The 22,737-nt window shown below is 42.3% G+C and overlaps 1 protein-coding gene across 3 annotated transcripts in view; it reads left to right on the forward strand.

The window, feature by feature from the left end:
- Positions 1 to 22,737, forward strand: part of mkrn1 (makorin, ring finger protein, 1) — a 97,507-nt gene that overhangs the window by 69,028 nt on the left and 5,742 nt on the right. For all 3 annotated transcript variants that reach the window (XM_038781360.1, XM_038781361.1, XM_038781362.1), the window contains exons 5-6: positions 1,175 to 1,389; positions 17,233 to 17,343. In XM_038781360.1, coding sequence (XP_038637288.1) covers positions 1,175 to 1,389; positions 17,233 to 17,343 — 326 coding nt within the window. The remainder of the gene's footprint in view (positions 1 to 1,174; positions 1,390 to 17,232; positions 17,344 to 22,737) is intronic.

Here is a 22,737-nt window from a genome sequence, read left to right on the forward strand (position 1 = left end):
ATGAAGAAATAAATATAATATGCCGTCTACCTTTTGGTCCCCTAAACCGTAGGGAAATCTCAGATCTTCTGTCACTTTGATCAGTTCCTAACCGAATTAAGATATTCAGCAGTTATTTGATTTAAAATGGCGAGCAATCCTTCCAGAAGATTATTTTGCACGCACACATCACAGGTGTCACTCATTTCATTTGTAGATCATTGGATTTTGTAGTCAAAATAAGAATTATCTTTCCACTTCACACCCCCAACTGTTCATTCAATTATTGTCAATAGTTCTACTTCATCTTGCTAATTGAGCAATTGTTCAGCTATCCTTATTTTAGTAGTCATCAGAACTTCCTCCCTTTTTTTTCTGTGTGAGAGAGAACCGGTATCCATGCTGCAAGTTCTAGCTGTGTGAAGATCTCTTTTTTTTTTTCCTTGCGAACCTCAAAGAAGGTACCTAGGAACATGAGGCTTTTTGAGACTTCTTATCTTTCAATGGCTTCCTTTCCAGTGAACAGATTCCTCAGACTAGTTAATATCGATCAAAAATACATAACTTGCAGATCACAACTCTTTTATATTGGTCCTTTTTGGCAAGAATAGAGAGAACTTCTGCTTTGACTGTTCTTTTAACAGTTCAAATTACAGCCTTCATCACAATCTCTGACATCAGTCATGAGTGTATCCCTGGTGGGTTTGAGGCCATATACAGAGTACATGGATCCAATAAACTAAATTCCACTGGAGTCCTGGTTACACCAACCTGTTTGGAGCTTTGCCCAGAATAAATATTCTTGTTAAACTAGTTCTGGTGAAACAACATGGTTTTAATTCAATATGACAACTGCAGAATATAAGAAATAGGGAGGAGCTTGTTTGCAAATCTTGAGGGAGACAATTTGATTTAAAATTTGTTGAATGAAGATCCATACATTTGGTGCAGCACATGCTATGATACCCTTCAAATGGGACAATCAAACAAATTTGATTCCAAGTGGTTTTACTTAATTCATCACTATTCTATTCGGGAGAGTCTTCTAAAAATGTTTGAATAATGCATTTTTTCTGTTCTATTGCAATTTAAAGTATTTTAGTTTGAATATTAACTTGGCAAATTTGAGATGTGCAAATCCAACTGATTTAATTGCAATATTAGTTCATTCTTTCTACTGTGCTCTTTGTCATAGGCTTGCATTGAGGCTCATGAAAAAGACATGGAGCTATCTTTTGCCATTCAACGTAGTAAGGATATCATATGCGGCATCTGCATGGAAGTAATATATGAAAAAACAAATGCAAGTGAGCGACGTTTTGGAATCCTGTCCAATTGCTGTCATACCTACTGTCTTAATTGCATTCGAAAGTGGAGGAGTGCCAAGCAGTTTGAGAACAAGATTGTAAAGTAAGTAATGAAAAGTAAAATATTGCAGAAACTGGAGATTTGAAATGAAAATAAGTGCTGGAAGGCTCAGCAGGTCTGGCAACATCGATGGCAAGAGGAACAGAGTTAATGTTTTGAGTTGAATATGACTCGTCTATTCTTCCTCTTCTATCTCTTCAGTTTCAAAAAATATCCTGTTCGATTCAAAACGTTAACCGTGTCTCTGCAGATGCTGTCAGACCTGCTGAGGATTTCCAACACTTGTTTTTATTTCTGCAAAGTAATCTTTTGACCCTAGTTTTGTAGAAATCTATATTCATTTTGCTCTTTACAATCTATAAAATAAATCCTTGCTCCTCTTTTAGAGTTTAATTTATTGGAAAACTATTTTGCTCTAAGAAAATGTTTAATTCTCTTTGGAATCCAGATAACCTTCCTTTGCTAAAGCTTAATTTTTTTTAAATTCACGTTTTTACCATTTTCACAACACAAAGCCACCCCCCCCCCCCCCCCCCCCCCAATACCATTGAGAGAAAATAAACGGTCAACCAGTACCAGAATAACAACCGCTGCCTTTGGTATTTTAGATACGGTTATCTGTGCCAATTTACAGTATTACTGAACTGAGGTCTGTTGCGAAGTTTGTTTTGAGAGTTTATTTATCAATTATAATCTATAATCTGATGTTGATGGAAAATTACTTATGACTAGCTAGTGTTACCCAGGTTCATGAAAGCCAACTGACAACCTTTTGAGAACTTCATCTTTACCTACAGAGGATTTGGATCTTATTTCACACGGTGTTGCATTCAGTTCAACAGTTTCTTGCGGTCTTGAAACAAATTGTGTTTGCTTTTTTTTCACTTGTCGGGTTAGAGAGCTCTATATTTTGGTGGTCACCTTAACTTGTTTATTTTGACATGCAGATACGGTAATCCTAAATTGAATGGCCATCTTCTGTACTGTAACAATTCTGCATTTCTGTGACATCTGTTCATAGAACTTTGTCTTAAACTTTTGGCACCGAAGGTTTAGATCTGAAATTGACTTCACCACCAAACTGTTCCCTTAAAAGTTAGAAAAATGTAATTATTGCTTACAGCGTTAAATGCTATGTGTGGTGAGGACATCTGCTAGCCTGAGTAATGCATTTGTTTCAGTGATAATGTAGCTCCTCAATGTCTTTGTGCTCTGGGCTTTAAATTTGCCTCTACAATAAGTCACAACAGAATCTCTTTTTCTCCTCTCTTTTTACATTTGTTTTTGGAAGCTGAATGAACAAAGGGATCTGTATACTTGACCTGTGTGTGCAGAGTTTGCTCGTTGATTTTTATGTTGGTGTTCAGTTTTGCCACCCATGGTGTAGAGTTTTAAAGCATAGAAAGAAACCCTTCAGCCCATCATATCTGCCAGCTATCAAACATCAATCTATTCTAATTCCATTTTCTAGCACTTGGTCTATATTGTATGCTATGGCATTTCAAGAGTTCACCTAAATGCTTCTTAAATGTTATGAGGGTTCCCGCCTCTACCACCATTTCAGGCAGTGAATTCCAGATTCCCACCACCTTCTGGGAGATGAAGGCTTTCCTCAAATCACCTCTAAATCTCCTGCTCCTCAACATAAATCTATGTCCCCTGCTTATTGATCCCTCTAAGGGAAAAAGTTTCTTCCTATCTACCCTATCTGTATCACCTCGCTGAGTTCCCCCCTCAGCCTTCTCTGCCCTAAGGAAAGCAACCCAAGCCGAGGTAGCCTCTCTTCGTAGCTGAAACACACCAGCCCAGGCAACATCCTGGTGAATCTCCTCTGCACCCTTTCTAGTGCAATCATATCCTTCCTATAGTGTGGCAACCAGAACTACTCTTATTAATTTGGATTGACTAGATGTACATAACAGGAATTTCTGGGAGGGAGTTGTAAATGGCAGAATTCAGTTGAAATGTTTTGTCTAAACAAAGATAGCAAACTATTGCAATTACGTTGAAATATAAAAAGTGTCTTTTGTAAAAGAAAATGTATCTGCAACTTTCAAAGTCTGAAAGTGAATACAATGAAGTCAATGGGGATGGTGGAATCATACTAAACTCTGCCCAGTGGTAGGCCCATATGATTTGGTTGCCATGGGTAAAGAAACCCAGACCAAAACCTTTGGAAAACCAAGTGCCAGTTTTCACATCTTGACTCAAAAACTGATGTTTCTGGATAGACTCGCAAGACTCAGAGGCCCAGAGAGGCTGGTGCTGTGAAAAAAAACAGAGGAAAAGACTGTTTTGTTAGTCACCAAATAGAATGCTGAGGAGAATTGATTTTCTATTCAGAGAGATGGGATTTGTGGCTATTTACAGATGAAGGGGTCACCAGTGAGTCTCATCACTGGAAGTCAAATCGAGGATACTCAGAAGACTGAGTGAAAAAACTTCCAACGGTATTTTAACAAATATAAGCTGATCAGAGAGAGCCAGTATGGATTGTATTGGGAAAGTCATGTCGAAAACATCCAATTTTCCAAGGGGCAGCAGGGTAGCATGGTGGTTAGCATAAATGCTTCACAGCTCCAGGGTCCCAGGTTCGATTCCCGGCTGGGTCACTGTCTGTGTGGAGTCTGCACGTCCTCCCCCTGTGTGCGTGGGTTTCCTCCGGGTGCTCCGGTTTCCTCCCACAGTCCAAAGATGTGCGGGTTAGGTGGATTGGCCATGCTAAATTGCCCGTAGTGTCCTAATTAAAAAGTAAGATTAAGGGGGGGGTTGTTGGGTTACGGGTATAGGGTGGATACGTGGGTTTGAGTAGGGTGATCATGGCTCGGCACAACATTGAGGGCCGAAGGGCCTGTTCTGTGCTGTACTGTTCTATGTTGTCAAAATAGCCTGCAACAACTTGGATAGCTTTCTTCTGTAACAGAAGAGGGGGGTGGATTTTTGATTTGTGGTATGCCGGCATGCTGTTACAGTAGGTTAATGTTAAAAACATAAAATTATATATTGTAATTAATGATTGAACTGTCATTTTATGCCTCAGTTTGCACTGTAGTGATTGCTCCTTTAAAGGCAACACAGCAGAGTAAGGGTCAGTCACCACAGCACAATATGCAACGAGAAATATTTTTCAACACTTGCTGTTTGTTCATTCTAATTTTAAAACCTAGCAATCACAACACATAGGAATATCATGCTCTTTTACTCAATATCTATTCCATCTACCTTAATTACAAATTATAACTTTTTTAAAGATTTGAAATGAAAAAAATTGTCATTTGTAAAACTGTTTCTTTAAGGATCATGTATTACGGCAGTGGGAGTGATTTCCTGGGCTAAAAACAAAGGGATTGCAGTAGATGTTAGAATCAGAAGAACAGAGTTTATGGCAGTTTCTAATATGAGGAAGTTACAGAGCTAGGGAAGGCTGCGCTTTGGAGGTTTTAAATACGTGCATGGAAATATTTGACTTTGAAGCATTTGGAAACTAAAAGCTATCGAGGAAGTTTGCAAATTAAGGTGTAGGCAGCCAAGTTTTGAATGAGCTGCAGTTGATGGAGGACGGGAGAGCAGCTTGGAGAATATTGGAATACTTGAGTCTGGTGGTTGCAAAAGCAAGGATGGTGATTTCAACGTTAATTGGATGGAGTTAAAGGAGGAGGCAACTGACTTTATGCAGATGGAAGCTGTGGTCTTTGAGGGCGAGAATATGGCGTTGGAAACTCCATTTATGTTCAAATAGGATCCCAAGATTGTGAAAATTCAGGGATAATGGACTGGAATGTGCATATAAAGTTTGCAAAAGCAGGAGGGCTTTCAATTCTATCTATACACTGCTACTTCTGTTGATCTTGTTTGCGGAGTAGTAGGGGCTTTGTAACTTCCACACCATTTTTGGCTCCCACTTATTCAAATTCAGTTACTGAAGTTGAAATGTATGCTTGAGGAAATACAGATAAAAGAAAACAACATTGGAGTTTTATCATATTGGTTGATGAGATAATTATTTAAAATTAGTGAAGTAAGCCGTTTCCAGTTGCTGAGGATTTCTGGACATAAAAGAAGAGCAACCTCTTTGCCTGGAGTTATGAACTTTGAATTTAGTTCCAGAGTTACTGGTGCAGGAAGAAATTGTGTCAACATTCAAGATTAGATTGAGTAGGTGGATACTTGGATATGGATACCGGGGCAATTAATTTGATTAGGCCTGTGTGTTTACATGAATAACAACAAATGTTGGCATTGACTAGTTAGGCTGAATGGCTTGTTTGTGCCGCATCTTCTATGTATTTGTGAACTATACCCAAGTATCATTTAATAGCATGAGGATCTCCATGGGGAAATAGTAAACCAAATTTACTGAATGACTTCCAAACTAAAGAAATTACCAACAAGATTCCACATTTTGTAGCTTTGACTTTTATTTTTTTTTAAATTTGAAATACCCAATTCTTTTTTTCCCAATTAAGGGGCAATTTAGCATGGCCAATCTACCTACCTTCACATCTTTGGGTCGTGAGGGTGAGACCCACGCAGAGGTGGGGAGAATGTGCAAACTCCACAGGGACCCAGGGCTGGGATCGAACCCGGGTCCTCAGCGCCATGAGGCAGCAGGGCTAACCACTGCAGCACCGTGCCACTCTAGCTTTTATTTGAATATGAATCAGAATGAACACAAATTATGGATGAATATTTCAAACAAAAAAATAAATTTCACTTTAAGGTGTCGATACAAAAAAGGTATGCCTTATGCAATCGCAGGCATTCGTATCATACCCCGCACAAATGTGGCACTGGATAACTGCAAATTTCCAAAATATATTGTTCTTTGTTCATGCAGGAAAGGTCAGGGGCTGGATTCCCCGCTCTGAAATCTCGTTCGGCACAGGGGCGGAGAATCCACTTTCAAAGCGAAATTAGGCCCGACTCCGGTCCGGCGATTCTCCAGCACCCGAGAATCGGCATGATCGCAGAGTATGCCGCGTGGCTGGGGGTCCATTGACCGAGGCCAGCCCAGCGATCCTCCGCTCCCGACCGGTCAAGTTCCCGACTACGTGGAACTAACCACCTATTGGCAGTTGGGATGCTGGCGTGGCGGCTGCGGACTCACTTCTACAAACCTTCTCCTCTTCAGATTACAACAGCTCTTACGGTGTAGCTTTCCAGAATTTCTTTCCAATTGACTAACCAATAACAAACACCTTGCTTCACAGTTTTGCCACCTCTGGTACCTCCAAGCTGTGCGGAGTCTGCACATCCTCCCCGTGTGTGCGTGGGTTTCCTCCCACAGTCCAAAGATGTGCAGGTTAGGTGGATTGGCCATGATAAATTGCCCTTAGTGTCCAAAATTGCCCTTAGTGTTGGGTGGAGTTACTGGGTTATTGGGATAGGGTGGAGGTATTGAACTTGGGTAGGGTGCTCTTTCCAAGAGCCGGTGCAGACTCGATGGGCCGAATGGCCTCCTTCTGCACTGTAAATTCTATAAGCTATTCTCGCAGATTTCCAGATTGTGGACCTTTTTAGCCAGCTCAGATAATACTTGTGGAAGCTCCTGTCTCTTTTTCTGCTAATCCGAATAATACTTCCTCTTGAGAGTGTTTCTCCTTACAATAATTCTGTGTTCCTCTTTCTGTTTCTGGTTGCATCTGTGCCATCACCCTCTAGCTCCTCTGCTGTTAGTTCTCCTTTGTGTGTGCCATCTACGTGGCTTCTTTCTTGTTGACACTATTTCCAAGTCAATGGTCGCTAGGTTAAATGGATCAATTTTTCTTATTATCCAAGAAAATTACAGTTGATCCTTTTACGGCACAAGGGCAGCAAACACATGGGAATGTCAGCATCTGGAAATTCCTCTCCAAGCTACTCACCGTCCTGACTTGGAAATATATTGCTATTCCTTCACTGTCGCTAGGTCAAAATTCTAGAACTACCTCCCAACAGAACTGTGGATAAACCTACACCACAGGGACTTCAGCGATTCAAGATGGCAGCTCACCACCACCTTCTCAAGGGCAGTTGTGGATGGGTAATAAATGCTGGCCAAGCCAGTGACACCCACATCCCATGAATGAATAAAAAAAACAATTGATGTAAACTCTGAAAGTCTCTTTCAAACACTTAAAAACAATTACAGCTCTACAGACCTTTTAAAGGAATTACAAATTTTCCTTACTGTATGTTTCCAGGCCAAAGATCTTTGCTGTGTTCAGCATCACTTAATATGTTCAGTAGTTGATGAGACCAAAGCAAACAAAATTAGACAAGGGTAAAAAAAACCTCCAGCAAAACACACAAAACTCACATAGCACTGCTCCTCACCGCCTAGGCAGTTATCTGTGTGGTTTGCATGAATTTCTTCAATAATATCAATGAAGAGCATCATGTAGGTTATGGCCCACAATGCTGCCTGCCCCAGATGATTCCATGCAAGTCTGTGCAGCATAGCTTGAAGCAGTGCTGTGTGAACACAATTTTTCCCAACAACTCTACAGGTGAACTGTTATAGAAATCCAAGATGTTTTAATGGCGGTTTCTTTTTTATTGCTTAATCCTCAAAACATGTGTTATGAACATCAAAGTTGGATTAGCCAGCAAGCTTGTAATTACAATATTAAACCAAATGAACCCCACAAACCAATTGGTACCTTAGTGCAGCTTGTGGCTATCAATTAAGATGGATACCATGTTGAAAGCTGTTCCATTCTGCACCCTTCCATATAACTGATAAAGGAACATCAAGACTTTAGATTACCTTGATTAGATTGCAGTGAGGTGTGTTACTGGTATTCAGTGCCTCTAACTGGTGAAACCATCGTTAATGAGATATGCTGTATGATATAATCAGGAAGCTGGTGGAAATGCATTCAGGATTTTTGGTCAATTGTACAAGTTACTACGTTGCTAGGGAGGAGTGCCAGTATCTTCTGTTGACAAGTGAAGTTTAAATCGATGTATGTTGGTTGTCTGACTAATCAATTGGTGATTAGCCACCTTGGTAGGAGGGAGGCAAGTGGAATTTATTTTTAAGAGTTGGAGGCAATAGCAACAACGTATATTTATGCAGTGCGTTTCACCATGTGAAACATTTCAAGGCATTTCACGGGAATGGGTAACCATCCATCTTGTAAGACAGTAGTTTGTACCATTGTGGTCAACTGGGATCAGCATCTCCAGGCATGTCAGTCTCTACCGCATTTGCCAGAGGAGACAGTGGGCTGAGAAAGTGAACAATTCTCTGGCCTCTATTTTCTCTGGTCTTTTTGGCCAGCTAAAGTTTTAGTTTTGCTTGCCCTTCCAAATGGTCAGCTTCCAGTTGCATACTCCACTGGAGCATTATAACAGAATATGACACCCAGCCACCTAAGGAGCCATTGGGCGCGATTCTCCGACCCCACGGCGGGTGGGAGAATCGCGGGAGTGCCCGGCGAATCTCGCCACGCCGCCCTGGTACCCCCACGCGATTCTCCCACCCCCCCCCCCCCCCCCCCAAAACGGCTTGTCGCGTTTTGCGACAGGCCGCTCGGAGAATCGCCGCTCACCGTTTCTAATGGCAACCTGCGATTCTCCGGCCCAAATGGGCCGAGCGGCCTGCCGAATCCGACCGGTTCACACCGGCGCCAACCACACCTGGCCGCTGCCGGCGTGAACATCGCGCGACCGCTGCGTGTGGGGCCTGTGGGGGGCGGAGGGAGGATCGAGCACCAGGGATGTGCTCAGGAGGGGTCTGGCCTGCGATCGGTGCCCACTGATCGGCGGCCCGGCGTCTCTGAAAGATGCCCTCTTTTCCCTCCGCCGCTCCGCAAGATCAATCCGCCATGTCTTGCGGAGCAGCGGAGGGGAAGACGGCAACTGCGCATGCGTGGGTTGGCGCCGGCCAACCTCCGCATGCGTGCGTGACGTCACTTAGGTGCCGCCGGCTGCGTCATTCAGGCCGCGCTGCTTTTACGCAAGCGTCAAGGCCCGACGCGCGCCGCTCCTAGTCCCCTGGGGGGGGGGGGGGAGAATAGGGGGTGAGGAGCGGCCTCCGACGCCGGAGTGAAACACTCCGGGTTTCACTCCGGCGTCGTCACTTTGTCTCCCTTTGGGAGAATTTCGCCCATTGTGTCAGATGACCAAAAGTTGATCAAAGAGTTTTAAATGTTTTAAAAGAGGTAGAGATGTGTAGGGAGAGTATGTATAGGGAGAGGATGATGTGTGGGGAGAGTATGTATAAGGAGAAGGTGAGGCAGCTGTTGCAATATCACTTTAAGAGAATATGCGGCTAGAGTACATGTGTCGAGGAACCAGGGTGTAAAACAGCAGTGGGGATGGGGCGGATCCGTTTGTTAAATCAATCAGTTACACCTGGACATTTTAAGTATTAGTTCTAGACTTTAAATAAAAGAACCTATTTATAGTTAACCAAAGTTCTGTGTGATTGGTGACTTTACATGAAGAAAGCAAGTAACACAACAAGGGTGAAGTCAGGCGATGTTACAAGCTGTAATGGAGCTAAGACTGCACTATATGTCTATACAATATATATGTCTCCTGGCTAATTTATGAAATTTTAAAAACTGGACAAAAACTTTAAAATGCCAGAAGCCATGGCTGGCTATGGATTGAAAACAAAAGGAACTTCTGGTGGTGGGTGAAACTGACACCTGATTGTCTCTGAAGGCATGCTGCTAACCTTGTGAGCTGCAGAAACCAACTACATTTCCTAAACCAGGCCAATGGAGACTCCTAATCTGCAAGAATAAAGGACCGAGCAAACCTCTTTAAAATTAACAGTTAAAGTATTAAGAATCTCAATCCAGACAAAGGAATATACATCCTTTGTCAAAGCCAAAGTGGAGAAATTGGGAGTCATGTGACATGACTGCTCCCCAACTAGAGGAACCTGTAATATTGTTTTGTAGAACTGCCAAGCAGTCTTGTGAACTTCCATCAAGAACTCGATCAAGGTGAATGCCTGGACACCATCTACACTGTTTCTACTGGAACCTCTGAACATCTGTACCAGCACCAAGAGTACTTCATCTCCACCTGCCTATACCCAAGTCATTTCTATTGGAACAGTGAGTTATCTACCATCAGTCTTCAGCCTGCCAACCTCTTGAAGAATACACCATTGGACTTTGATTTTGTACTTGCGTGGAATAGTAATTCCTTCTTCTGTAAGCCCTTTTTTTCTCTCTGCTTCCTTTATTGTATAAACGAAAAAAGAGCCTATATTGCTACCCTCTCCCGTTTGAGAGTGTACAAATAAACTAATCCTTTTAGTTCATCCTACACCAAGTTTGGTGTGGGGGTATTAATAGAGAATTGCATCACACAAAACCGAGGGGTTGGGAAATGTATCACTGCCTATAAAGAGGAAAACAAAACAAAACACTTTCCTGTTGCAAATGGGTAGTGAGAAGAGAAATGTAGGCTATTTAAATTAAACCACCTTTTGTCTGTAACAATACATTCAGTCCAATCATCCAAGTCATTAATATAGGTTGTAAATAGTTGAGGCCCCGGCACTGATCCCTGTGGTTCACCACTCCATTACATCTTGCCAACCTGGATATGATTCATTTATGCCTACACTCAGTTTTCTGTTAATTAACCAATCCTCTATCCATGCTAACCTATTACTTGCTGTACTATGAGCTCCTACTTTGTTTAACAGCCTTTCGTGTTGCGTCTTGTCAAATGCCTTCTGGAAATCTTAAGTACCCACAACCGCAGTTTTCTGGGTTGCTTGTTATTTTATCAAAGAACTCTAATAAATTTTCTTTTTGTACAACCATGTTAACTCTGCCTCATTGCATTGAGATTTACGAAGAAACTTGTTAAATCCCGGATAGGCCCTTTGATGTTGTTTAGGGGCAGTACAGTAGCACAGTGGTTAGCACTGTGCCTTCACAGCGACAGGGTCCCAGGTTCAATTCCCCGCTGGGTCACTCTGTGTGGAGTCTGCATGTTCTCCCTGTGTCTGCGTGTGTTTCCTCCTGGTGCTCTGGTTTCCTCCCACAAAGACGTGCTGGTTGGGTGGGTTGGCCATGCTAACTTTCCCTTAGTGTATAAAAACGTTAGGAGGGGCTATTGGGTTGCAGGGATAGGGTGGAAGTGAGGGCTTAAGTGGGTCGGTGCAGATGTGCCGAATGGTCACCTGCACTGTATGTTCTAACCTCCTTCATGGATTTCAGCATTTTCCCTATGACAGATTTAAACCTAATTGACTTGTAGTTTTCTGCTTTTGGTTCCTCTTCTAGCTTGAACAGAAGAGTTTTATTCTGACACCTTTCCAGGCTCTAGAGAAGTTTGAAAAATAAAAACCATTGCATTTACTGTCTCAGCAGCTACTGCTTTTAAGACTCTAGGGTGAAGTCCATTATGACCTGGAGACTTGTCAGCTTTTACTTCTAATAATTTTCTTCGTGCCTTTCCTCCTGGTGATCGTAATTGTTTTAAGTTCCTCTTTCTCTTTCACCTCTTGATGCACACTTATTTCAGGGATGTTATTTGTATCCTCTATACTGAAGACAGATGCAAGATATCTGTTCAATTCATCCACAGATATCTCATTTTCCATTATTAATTCCCCAGAGTCACACTGCAGAGAACCAACACTCACTTTGCTTTGCTTTACTTTGCTGGTGGTGCGGTAGCACAGTGGTTAGCACTGTTACTTCACAGCACCAGGGTCCCAGGTTCGATTCCCACTTGGGTCACTGTCTGTGCGGAGTCTGCACATTCTCCCCGTGTCCGCGTGGGTTTCCTCCGGGTGCACTGGTTTCCTCCCACAAGTCCAGAAAAACTTGCTTGTTTGGTGAATTGGACACTCTGAATTCTGCCTTTGTGTACCCAAACAGGCGCCGGAGTGTGGCGACTAGGGGCTTTTCACAGTAACTTCATTGCGGTGTTAATGTAAGCCAATAATAAAGATGATTATTAGTAGTAGTCATGGTGAGTTAGAACTGGGATTTGTCAGTGTAGAGGTGAAAACTAATGCTATGCTTTCGGATGATGTTGCTGAGAGGCAGCATGTAGATGAGAAACAGGATAGACTAAAGATAGAACTTTGTGAGACCCCCATAGGAAATTTATGTGGAAGCAGGAGAGAAACCGTGAGAATGATTCTCTGGCTATGATTGGATGGAAAGGAATGAAATCATTTGAGAGCAGGCCCACCCAGCTGGACAACAGTGGTGAAGCATTGGAGGATGGTCAATCGTGTCAAAGGCTGCAGACGGGTTGAGAAGGAAGAGAGGGGAAAATTTACACAATGTCATTTGTGATTTTGTGGCAGGGTAGTAACTTGATTGGATGGATTCAAACGTGGAGTCTTGGAAATATGGGAATGGATCTAGGAATCGACAATATGTTGAAGGACTTAGGAGGGGAAAGGGAGGTCGGAGATGGCAAAGTAATTTGTAAGGACATTGCGACCATGCGTTGGTTTCTTTGAGGAGAGGTGTGATGACATATTTAAAGGAGAGAGGGACAACACCTGAAGAGAGAGAACCACATGTACAATATCAGCTAACATGGAGAATTTGCATGGTCAGCACTTTCATGGGAATAGGATTGAGGGAACAAACAGGAGGTTAGTCTTATGGACAAGGTAAGCTTGCAGAGGGCATGATTTCTGGACAGTAAGTCTGACAATGACAGACAAACCAAGTTTCTCCTGTGTGGGAGATTCAGTAACATTATATCTGAACCAATAGGTTTGCAATCTGGCTCGGATGTAGTCGTATTGATGGGTTTGGAATCTTCCCATTCAGCCCGTTAACCTTGTAACCCATGGCTGTTAAACAATGCAATTTCAATCAGTTAAACTCTTATCACTATCTCTGTGCATAGTGGTGCTCTTTAAACTTTACTCTTGTCAGCTACATTTGTTCTGTAGATACATGGGAGTGAAGTCCGTCCAAATGGAAGAGGGTGAGACTATGCACTCATTAAGCAAGCAGAAATTCTATTTGTTCGCCTTGGATATTGTTAAGCATGATGATTTTTATGCATCTCAAGACACGTGACTAACTAAAAGTTACACCCAAGAATATCTGTTCTACCATTTGTAAAATTGCTGTTATCTCTTTTAAATACTTCCTGTATGTTAAGTTTAGTTTGATGAAACTTGAGATGTCATCATAGCATGGCCTACATAAATCAAAATGTGATATTCAGGCTAATTTGTATTATAAATAGAATAGTAATTATGTAAAAGTGATAATCATATTTAGGCTGATATTTTGCAAGTGATTTTGAACAGAATCATTGAATCATTATCACAGAATTGTTACAGCACAGAAAAAGAGGCCATTCAGCCCATCGTGTCTGCACCAGCTTTCCGATGAGCAATTCACTTTGTGTCATTTTGCCACCTACTCTCTGTAATCCTGCACATTCTTCCTTTTCACAGAATAGTCTTAATTCCTTTTACATAGAACATAGAACAGTACAGCACAGAACAGGCCCTTCGGCCCTCAATGTTGTGCCGAGCCATGATCACCCTACTCAAACCCACATATCCACCCTATACCCGTTTGAATGCTTCGATTGAACCTGCTTCCTCCGCACAATTAGGCAGTATATTCGAGGCATTAATCACTCCTGTGTGAAAACGATTTTCCTCATGTTGCTTTTGCCAATTCCTTTAGATGTATGCCTTCTCACTCTTGATCTTTTTATGAGTGGAAACCGTTTCTTCCTGTCTACTTTGCCCAGTCCCTTACTGATTTTGAGTGCCTCTATCAAATTTCCTCTTGGGACTGTTCTCTTTGCAGAAAAGAAGCTAATTCCTCCAAACTATCTTCATCCCTGGAATGTCTTCCCATCCTTCCTAAAGTATGTGGCCCACATCTAGACACAATATTTCCCACTGAGGGGTAACTAATGTCTTCTACAAGTTCAACTTGTTTTCCTATAACCCCATTGATAAAGCCTAGGATACTGTATACTTTATTAACTGTGCTCTCAAACTGTCCTGCCACCTTCAATGACTTACACACATGTACACCCAGGCCCTTCTGTACCTGCAACCTTTTTGGAATTGTGCCCTTTATTTTGTATTGTCTCTATGCTCTTCCGACCAAAATGAATCACATTTCTCTGGATTGCATTTCATCTGCCACTTGTCTGCCCATTCCATCAACTTGTCCATGTCCTTTTTGAAGTTCTACACTGTCTACTCACAGTTCATAAAGTTTTGTATCATCCACAAACTTAAGTTGTGCCCAGTGCTTTGAAGGTCTAGTTTATTAACATGCATGTCAGCAATGGTCGAAACACTGATGCCTGGGAACCCCACTGCAAACCTTGCCCTAGCTTGGAAAACATCCATCAATCATTTTTCTCTGTTTCCTATAAGTCAACCAATTCTGTACCCATGTTGCTACTAATCTTTGTTCTCAGCTATAACTTTGCTCACAAGTCTGTTGTATCGTGCTTTTTTGGACATCTATGTATACCACATCAATTTCATTGCCCTCATCAAGCCTCTCTGTTGCCTGTTCAAATTCTTCAGGAAGTTGGTTAAACATTATTTTTCCCTTAAGAAAACCATGTGGGCTTTTCTTAATTTAACCAACATTTGCCCATCTGACGATTAATTTTATCTCATTGTTGCTAGAAGTTTCTCCATCACTGAAGTTAAACTGACTGGCCTGCAGTTGCTTGGCTTGACTTTAACAATTTTTTTTGAACAAGGCTATAACATTTGCAATGATCAAGAACAAAGAACAATACAGCACAGCCTTCGGCCCTCCAAGCTTGTGCCAACCATGGTACCTGCCTAAATTAAAACCGTATACACTTACGGAGTCCATATCCTTCCATTCCCACCCTGCTCATGTATTTGTCTAGATGCCCCTTAAATGCCGCTATTCTACCTCCTCCCACCACCTCCTCAGGCAGCGCGTTCCATATATTTACCACCCTCTGTGTAAAAAAAAAAAAAAACTTAGCACATCAGTTCTAAACTTTTCCCCACTTTAAACCTATGTCCCCTAGTGTTGACTCTCCTACCCTAAGAAAGAGCAGCTGACTATTCACTTTGCCCATGCCACTCATAATCTTGTAGACTTCTATCAGGTCGCCTCTCAACCTCCGTCGTTCCATCTAGAACAGACCAAGTTTAACTAAGCTCCCCTCATAGCTAATCCCCTCCATACCAGGCGGCAACATATTAAACCACTTCTGTACCCTCTCCAAAGTATCCACATCCTTATGGTAGTGTGGCGATCAGAATTGGACACAATATTCCAAATGAGGCCTAACTAAGGTCCTGTATAGCTGCGACATGACTTGCCAATTTTTATATTCAATGCCCCGACCGATGAAGGCCAGCATGCCGTTTGCCTTCTTGACCACCTTATCCAGATGCGTTGCCACTTGCAGTGACCAGTGGACATTCACACCAGATCTCTCTGCCTGTCAGTACTCGCAAGAGTTCTACCATTTATTGTGTAATTCCTACATGCATTGGACCTTCCAAAGTGCATTACCTCACACTTGTCCGGATTAAACTCCAGCTGGCATTTCTCTGCCCAGGCCTCCAACCAGTTTATATCCTGCTGTATCCTCTGACAATCGTCTTCATTATCCACAACTCCACCAATTTTTGTGTCATCTGCAAACTTAACTAATCAGACCAGCTACATTTTCTTTCAAATCATTTATATACACCACGAACAACAGAGGCCCCAGAACTGATCCCTGTGGAATGCTGCTAGTCACAGCCTCCCATTCAGAAAAGCACCCTTTTACTGCTATCCTCTGTCTTCTGTGCCCAAGCCAGTTCTGTATCCAGCGTGCCAGCTCTCCTCTGATCCCATGTGACTTCACCTTTTGTACCAGTCAACCATGAGGGATCTTGTCAAAGACATTACTGAAGTCCATGTATACAACATCTACTGCCTTTCCCTCATCTACCATCTTTGTCACTTCCTCGAAAAACGCGATCTCAATTAATGAGGCACGACTTCCCTTCACAAAACCATGCTGTTCATCACTAATAAGTCCATTTGTTTCCAAATGTGAGTAAATCCTACCTCTAAGAATCTTTTCCAAAAAATTCCCTACCACTGATGTAAGACTCACTGGCCTATAATTTCCTGGATTATCCCTGCTGCCCTTCTTAAACAATGGAACAACATTGGCTACTCACCAGTCCTCTGGGACTCCACCTGTAGCTAATGAGGATACAAAGATTACTGTTAAGGCCCCAGCACTTTCCTCCCTTGCCTCCCTCAGTATTCTGGGATCGATCCCATCAGGCCCTGGGCACTTATCTACTTTAATGCTTCTCTTTATTAATGTCAACACTTCCTCTTTATTAATGTCAACATGTCTCTTTGCACCACCCCTAAATCTAAAGACTGAAAATATTATGGCCAGAAAGCCTAGCCTACATATGTTTATTGTTCCAACTGCTTAGCAGTATTTTTTTAATATTCCAAGGAGTTTGGAGAAATAGCAATACTATGTATCCAACTTCCTGTATAAATGGAATACATTTGAAGTTTTTCAGAAGTTCCAAAGTATACTCTATAGTAACAGCATACTTTGAAAGAAGAACAATAAGTAATTGAGGACAATGACTTATCAAATGTTAGATTAACTGGACTGTTTCACTAGTTAATGCAAAGCATCTTGAGCTTGTGTTAGTTGCATATCACCTAAATTCGGAATCAGGTTTATATTAATAATTTCATTACACTGCGAAGCATGTTTTTAATTAGTTATTGGAATTCATTTTTCAGCAAAGGCATGAAGCTATATGTTCCATTTTATAGTAATTTTGTGTTCATGAAAATAAGTATGAACCTTTTCCTTTAAGTTCTCTTTTGGCCATTTAAGATGATTTGATGATATTGCCTATTCTAATTATCCCTGAATTTAATTCCACAGATCCTGTCCTGAGTGTCGAATTACGTCAAATTTTGTCATTCCAAGTGAATACTGGGTGGAAGAAAAGGAAGAAAAACAGAAACTAATCAAAAAGTACAAAGAGGCAATGAGGTAAAATGAACTGAAACATTTTTCCAGACTAACATTCGCTTTCATTACAGCTTCCCTTTCTTGTTTCTATGTTTTAAATGTTGCTATATTTTTGGCCGGATTTACTCTTTCTGCACCTCTGCAAAACTGCATTTTGGAGACCAAATGAAAATTGATGGCATTGGTACTGAAAGAAAATCAGTGCGTGCAAGTTTCAGTTCTCGAGGGCTATACAGTTTTTGCAGGGTTTTTTTCCTAAAATTGTAATGCTGGTAATGACATCAATGACTGCCACCCAGGCAGGAATTTCCTCAACTGATTGTCAATCATACACCAACCTTTCTGACAAAATCTCATTAGCCTATGTCTGTACAAAATGGAAGCAACCAAAACAATCAGAACCCGAGTAAGGTATGGAATAATTTTATTGCTCTGAAAAAATTGAGGCCATCGATCATTTATATTCATTAAACAAAGCATGTTTAAGAAAATTAATTTGGGGAAGCTTTTCCGTATTTAATGTAATAAATTGTTACATCACAGAAAGTGGCCTTTGGGTCCATCATGCCTGATTCTCCAAATTACCTTCTGCAGTTCCTCCGCCATCTCCTTGTAAACTTGCACATTCTTCCTTTTCAGATGTTGTGCCATAAGAAAATACAATGCAGGTCTTATGATAAATAAAAAATATTTACTATAAAACACCTGATATTGTAACTTTCGGTCATGCTGTGCTTAAGTTTTGGGTGTAAATTTACATACGTTCAGATCTGATGTAAATGTAGGAAACTTGCACTCATATTTTATTTTTCATTGGCGTGAAGCTGAGTTAACGAGGTAAATGGATTTGCAATGGATTCATGTATGTGGTGCAATTGATCAGCCACTATGAATCAGTTTTGTGAATTTCCTTACAGTAAATTCAGTGTATCTCCACTCTTGCACTGTAAACTTTCCAGGTACATAAGAACTAGGAGCAGAAGTAGACCGTCTGGCCCTTCGAGCCTGCTCCGCCATTCTATAAGATCATTGCTGATCTTTTCATGGTCTCAGAACCACTTACCCGCATTCTCGCCATATCCCATAATTCCTTTATTTTTCAAAAAAACATCTACCCTATCTTTAAATATATTCAATGAAGAAGCGTCAACTACTCCTTTCGGTAGGGAATTCCATACTTGAACCACCCTCTGAGTGAAGAAGTTCCTCCTTGATTCAGTGCTAAATCTGCTCTCCCTAATCTTGAGGCTATGCCCTCTTGTCCTACTTTCACCTACCAGTGGAAACATCCTTTCTACTTCTATCATGTCCATTCCCTTCAAAATTTTATATGTTTCTATTAGATCCCCCTCAACCTTCTGAATTCCAGTGAATATAATCCCAATCTACTCAGCCTCTCCTCATACGATAACCCCCTCAACTCCGGAATCAGCCTAGTGAACCTCCTCTGCACCCCCTCTAGTGCTAGCACATCCTTTCTCAAGTGTGGAGACCAACGCTGCACACCGTACTCCAGGTGTGGCCTCACCAGCACCTTGTACAACTGCAACATTACCTCTCTACTTTTAAACTCAATCCCCTTCGCAACGAAGGACAAAATTCCATTTGCCTTCCTAATTGTTGCACCTGCAGACCAACCTTCTGTAACTCATGCACAAGTACACCCAGGTCCCTCTGCATAGCAGCATGCTGCAGCTGTTTACCATTTAAGTAATAATCCGTTCTATTGTTACTCCTACCAAAATGCACGACTTCACACTTATTGACATTATACTCCATCTGCCAGACCTTTGCCCACTCACTCAATGTGTCAATGTTCCTCTGTAAGGTTTTACAGTCCTCAGTACACTTTGCTCTGCCACGCACCTTTGTGTCATCTGCAAACGTGGATACCTTACACGTAGTTCCCAACTCCAAATCGTCTATATAAATTGTAAATAATTGTGGTCCCAACACCGATCCCTGAGGCACACCACTCGTCACTGATTGCCAGCCAGAATAGTACTAATTTATTCCCACTCTTTGTTTCCTGTTAGACAACCAATCCTCTATCCATGCTAGTACTCTACCCTTAACACCATGCATCCTTATCTTATGCAGCAGCCTCTTATGCGGTACCTTGTCAAAGGCCTTTTGGAAATCTAGGTACACCACATCCACTGGGTCCCCTTTGTCTACTTTGCTCGAAATGTCTTCATAGAATTCCAAGAGATTCGTCAAGCATGACCTGCCCTTCATGAATCCATGCTGCGTCCGTTCAATGGGACAATTTCTATCGAGGTGCCCTCCTATCTCTTTCTTGATAATAGACTCAAGCATCTTCCCCACGACAGAGGTTAAGCTAACCGGTCTATAATTCCCCATCTTTTGTCTACTTCCCTTTTTAAACAGTGGCGTCACATTTGCTGTTTTCCAATCCTCTGGGACTGCCCCAGTGTTCAGCGAATTTTGGAAAATTACCGCCAGTGCATCTGCTATTACTCCAGCCATCTCTTTCAGTACCCTGGGATGCATTCCATCAGGGCCAGGAGACTTATCTATCCTGAGCTCCATCAGCTTGCCCAACACTTGCTCTTTCGTGATAGTAATGGTTTCCAGGTCCTCACCTACCTTCTTCTCTCGGTCAATTGCTGGCATGTTATTAGTGTCCTCCACTGTGAAGACCGATACAAAATATTTGTTCAATGCCTCCGCCATTTCATCATATCCCATAACTAAATGACCACTCTCATCCTCTAAAGGACCAATGTTTACTTTAGCCACTCTTTTTAGTTTTATATAATTATAAAAACTTTTGCTATCTGTGCCAGTTTTTTTTCGTGTTCTATCTTTCTTTTCTTTATGGCTCTTTTTGTGGCTTTCTGCTGACCTTTAAAGTTTTCCCAATCTTCTAGTTTCCCGCTGATCTTGGCCACTTTGTAAGCCTTCTCTTTCAATTTGACAGCCTCATGTATCTCCTCAGACACCCATGGTAGATTACCTCTTTTCTTACAATTCTTCCTTCTCACTGGAATATACTTTTGTTGAGCACTATGAAAGATTTCTTTGAAAGTGCTCCACTGCTCTTCAACTGTCCTACCATTAAAATATTTGTTTCCAGTCTACTTTAGCGAGGTCCTTCCTCATTCTATCGTAGTCCCCTTTGTTCAAGAATAGGACCCTGGTATTGGATTCTATCATCACGCTCTCCATCTGTATACTAAATTCAACCATGCTGTGATCACTCCTCCCAAGAGGATCCCTAACGATGAGGTCATTAATTATTCCTGCCTCATTACACAGGACCAGATCTAGGATAGCTTGCTCTCTCATCGGTTCCATTACATATTGTTCCAGAAAACTATCCCGGATACATTCAACAAACTCCTCTTCAAGGCTACCCTGACAGAGCTGATTTGACCAATCTTTATGTGGATTAAAATCTCCCATGATAACTGCTGTACCCTTTTCACAGGCATTAGTTATCTCTTCATTTACTGCCCGTCCCAGTGTGATGCTATTATTTGGTGGCCTATAGACTACGCCTATCAGTGTCTTTTTCTTCTTAGAATTTCTAATTTCTACTCAAATGGATTCAACCTCATTCTCCATAGAACCTATATCATCCCTCAATGCCACCCTGATGTCGTCCTTGATTATTAGTGCTACTCCTTCTCCCTTACATACCTGTCTATCCCTCCAAAACGTCTGGTACCCCTGGATATTTAACTCCCAGTCGTGACCATCCTGTGACCATGTCTCCGTAATGGCTATCAAGTCATATTCATTCGCGATGATTTGTGCCGTCAATTCATCAACTTTGTTACGAATGCTACGAGCATTCAGGTAAAGTGCCTTAATGCTGACTTTCTTATCATTATTAGAGAAATTGGACATCATGAGACGTCCTAAGTTATCCTTCCTTTTTGCTTCATTCCTAGTCTGCCTTGAACTGAAACCCACCTGTACACATGCTAACCTGCTGCTTATCCTTCCATTTAACTCCCTACTCCCTGTCGCTTTCCCTTTCCCTTCCCCCCCCCCCCGACTCAGAAGTTTAAAGTCCTACTGACCACCCTATTTATCCTTTTCGCTAGAACACTGGTTCCAGATCGGTTCAGGTGGAGACCGTCCCAACGGTACAGATCCCCCCCCCCCGGTTCCAAAACTGGCGCCAATGCCCCATGAAATGGAATCCCTCTTTCCCACACCAATCCCTTAGCCACGTGTTTACTTCCCTAACTTTCTTATCCCTATGCCAATTAGCACGTGGCTCGGGCAGTAATCTGGAGATTATGACCCTCGAGGACCTGTTCTTCAATTTCCTTCCTAGTGCTTGATAATCCCCAAACAGGTCCTCCACCCTAGCCTTGCCTATGTTGTTAGTCCCAACGTGGACCACAACAACTGGATCCTCCCCCTCCCGTTCCAGTATCCTTTCAAGCCGGTCGGAGATGTCCCGCACCCTGGCACCGGGCAGGCAACACACCATGCGGGACTCCCTATCCGGCTTTCAAGGGATACTATCTGTCCCTCTAATTATAGAATCCCCTATAACAACTACTTGTCTTTTTACTCCCCTCTCTTGAATGGCCTTTTGCACCATGGTGCCATGGTCAGCTGGCTCATCCTGTCCACAGCCCTTTTCCTCATCCGCACAGGGAGCAAGAATCTCATACCTGATGGACAAGGTCAAGGGCTGAGGCTCCTGCACTCCTGAACTCCGAATCCCCCTACCTGCCCCACTTAAAATCACACCCTGTTTTTCCTGAACACTTACTGAATTTGAATTACTTAATCTACCGGGTGTGACTGCCTCCTGAAGCAAAACGTCCAGGTAACTCTCCCCCTCCCGGATGTGCCGCAGAGTTTGAAGCTCAGACTCCAGATCATCAATTCTGATCCGGAGTTCTTCCAGCAACCAACACTTGCTGCAGATGTGGTCCCTGCTGCTCACAATGGGATCAGCCAGCTCCCACATCATACAGCTACAACACATCACCTGTCCAGCCATCTCTACTTATTTAATTAGCGTTTACAAATTTATGTTAAATAATTTCTAGTACTTCTGCTAAATAAAACCTTAATTCAACTACTATAATACTCAATAATAAACTTATACCAGATAAGAGTAAAAAAAAACAACTTTACCGTATCAAGTTGGTTAGAGGAGGAGGGCGGGTGGGAGACACGACACGTGTAGTGTCTCGGGTTTAGCCGCCGCCCAAATATATAGGATCACTTACCTACCCGGCAGCCCTCCTGGTCTACGTCACTTCCGCTCCTGCTCCCGCTCCTCCCTGCGAAGAAAAGGCCTCTGGCGTCGACAGGTAAGTAATTTAAACAAAACGCTTACCTTCCCGGCAGCCCTCCTGGTCCACGTCACCTCCGCCCCTGCACCCCCTCCTCCCTCCCTCCCGGTACACTTATGTACAC

Source organism: Scyliorhinus canicula, chromosome 20, assembly GCF_902713615.1.
Source record: "Scyliorhinus canicula chromosome 20, sScyCan1.1, whole genome shotgun sequence".
Taxonomy (NCBI): domain Eukaryota; kingdom Metazoa; phylum Chordata; class Chondrichthyes; order Carcharhiniformes; family Scyliorhinidae; genus Scyliorhinus; species Scyliorhinus canicula.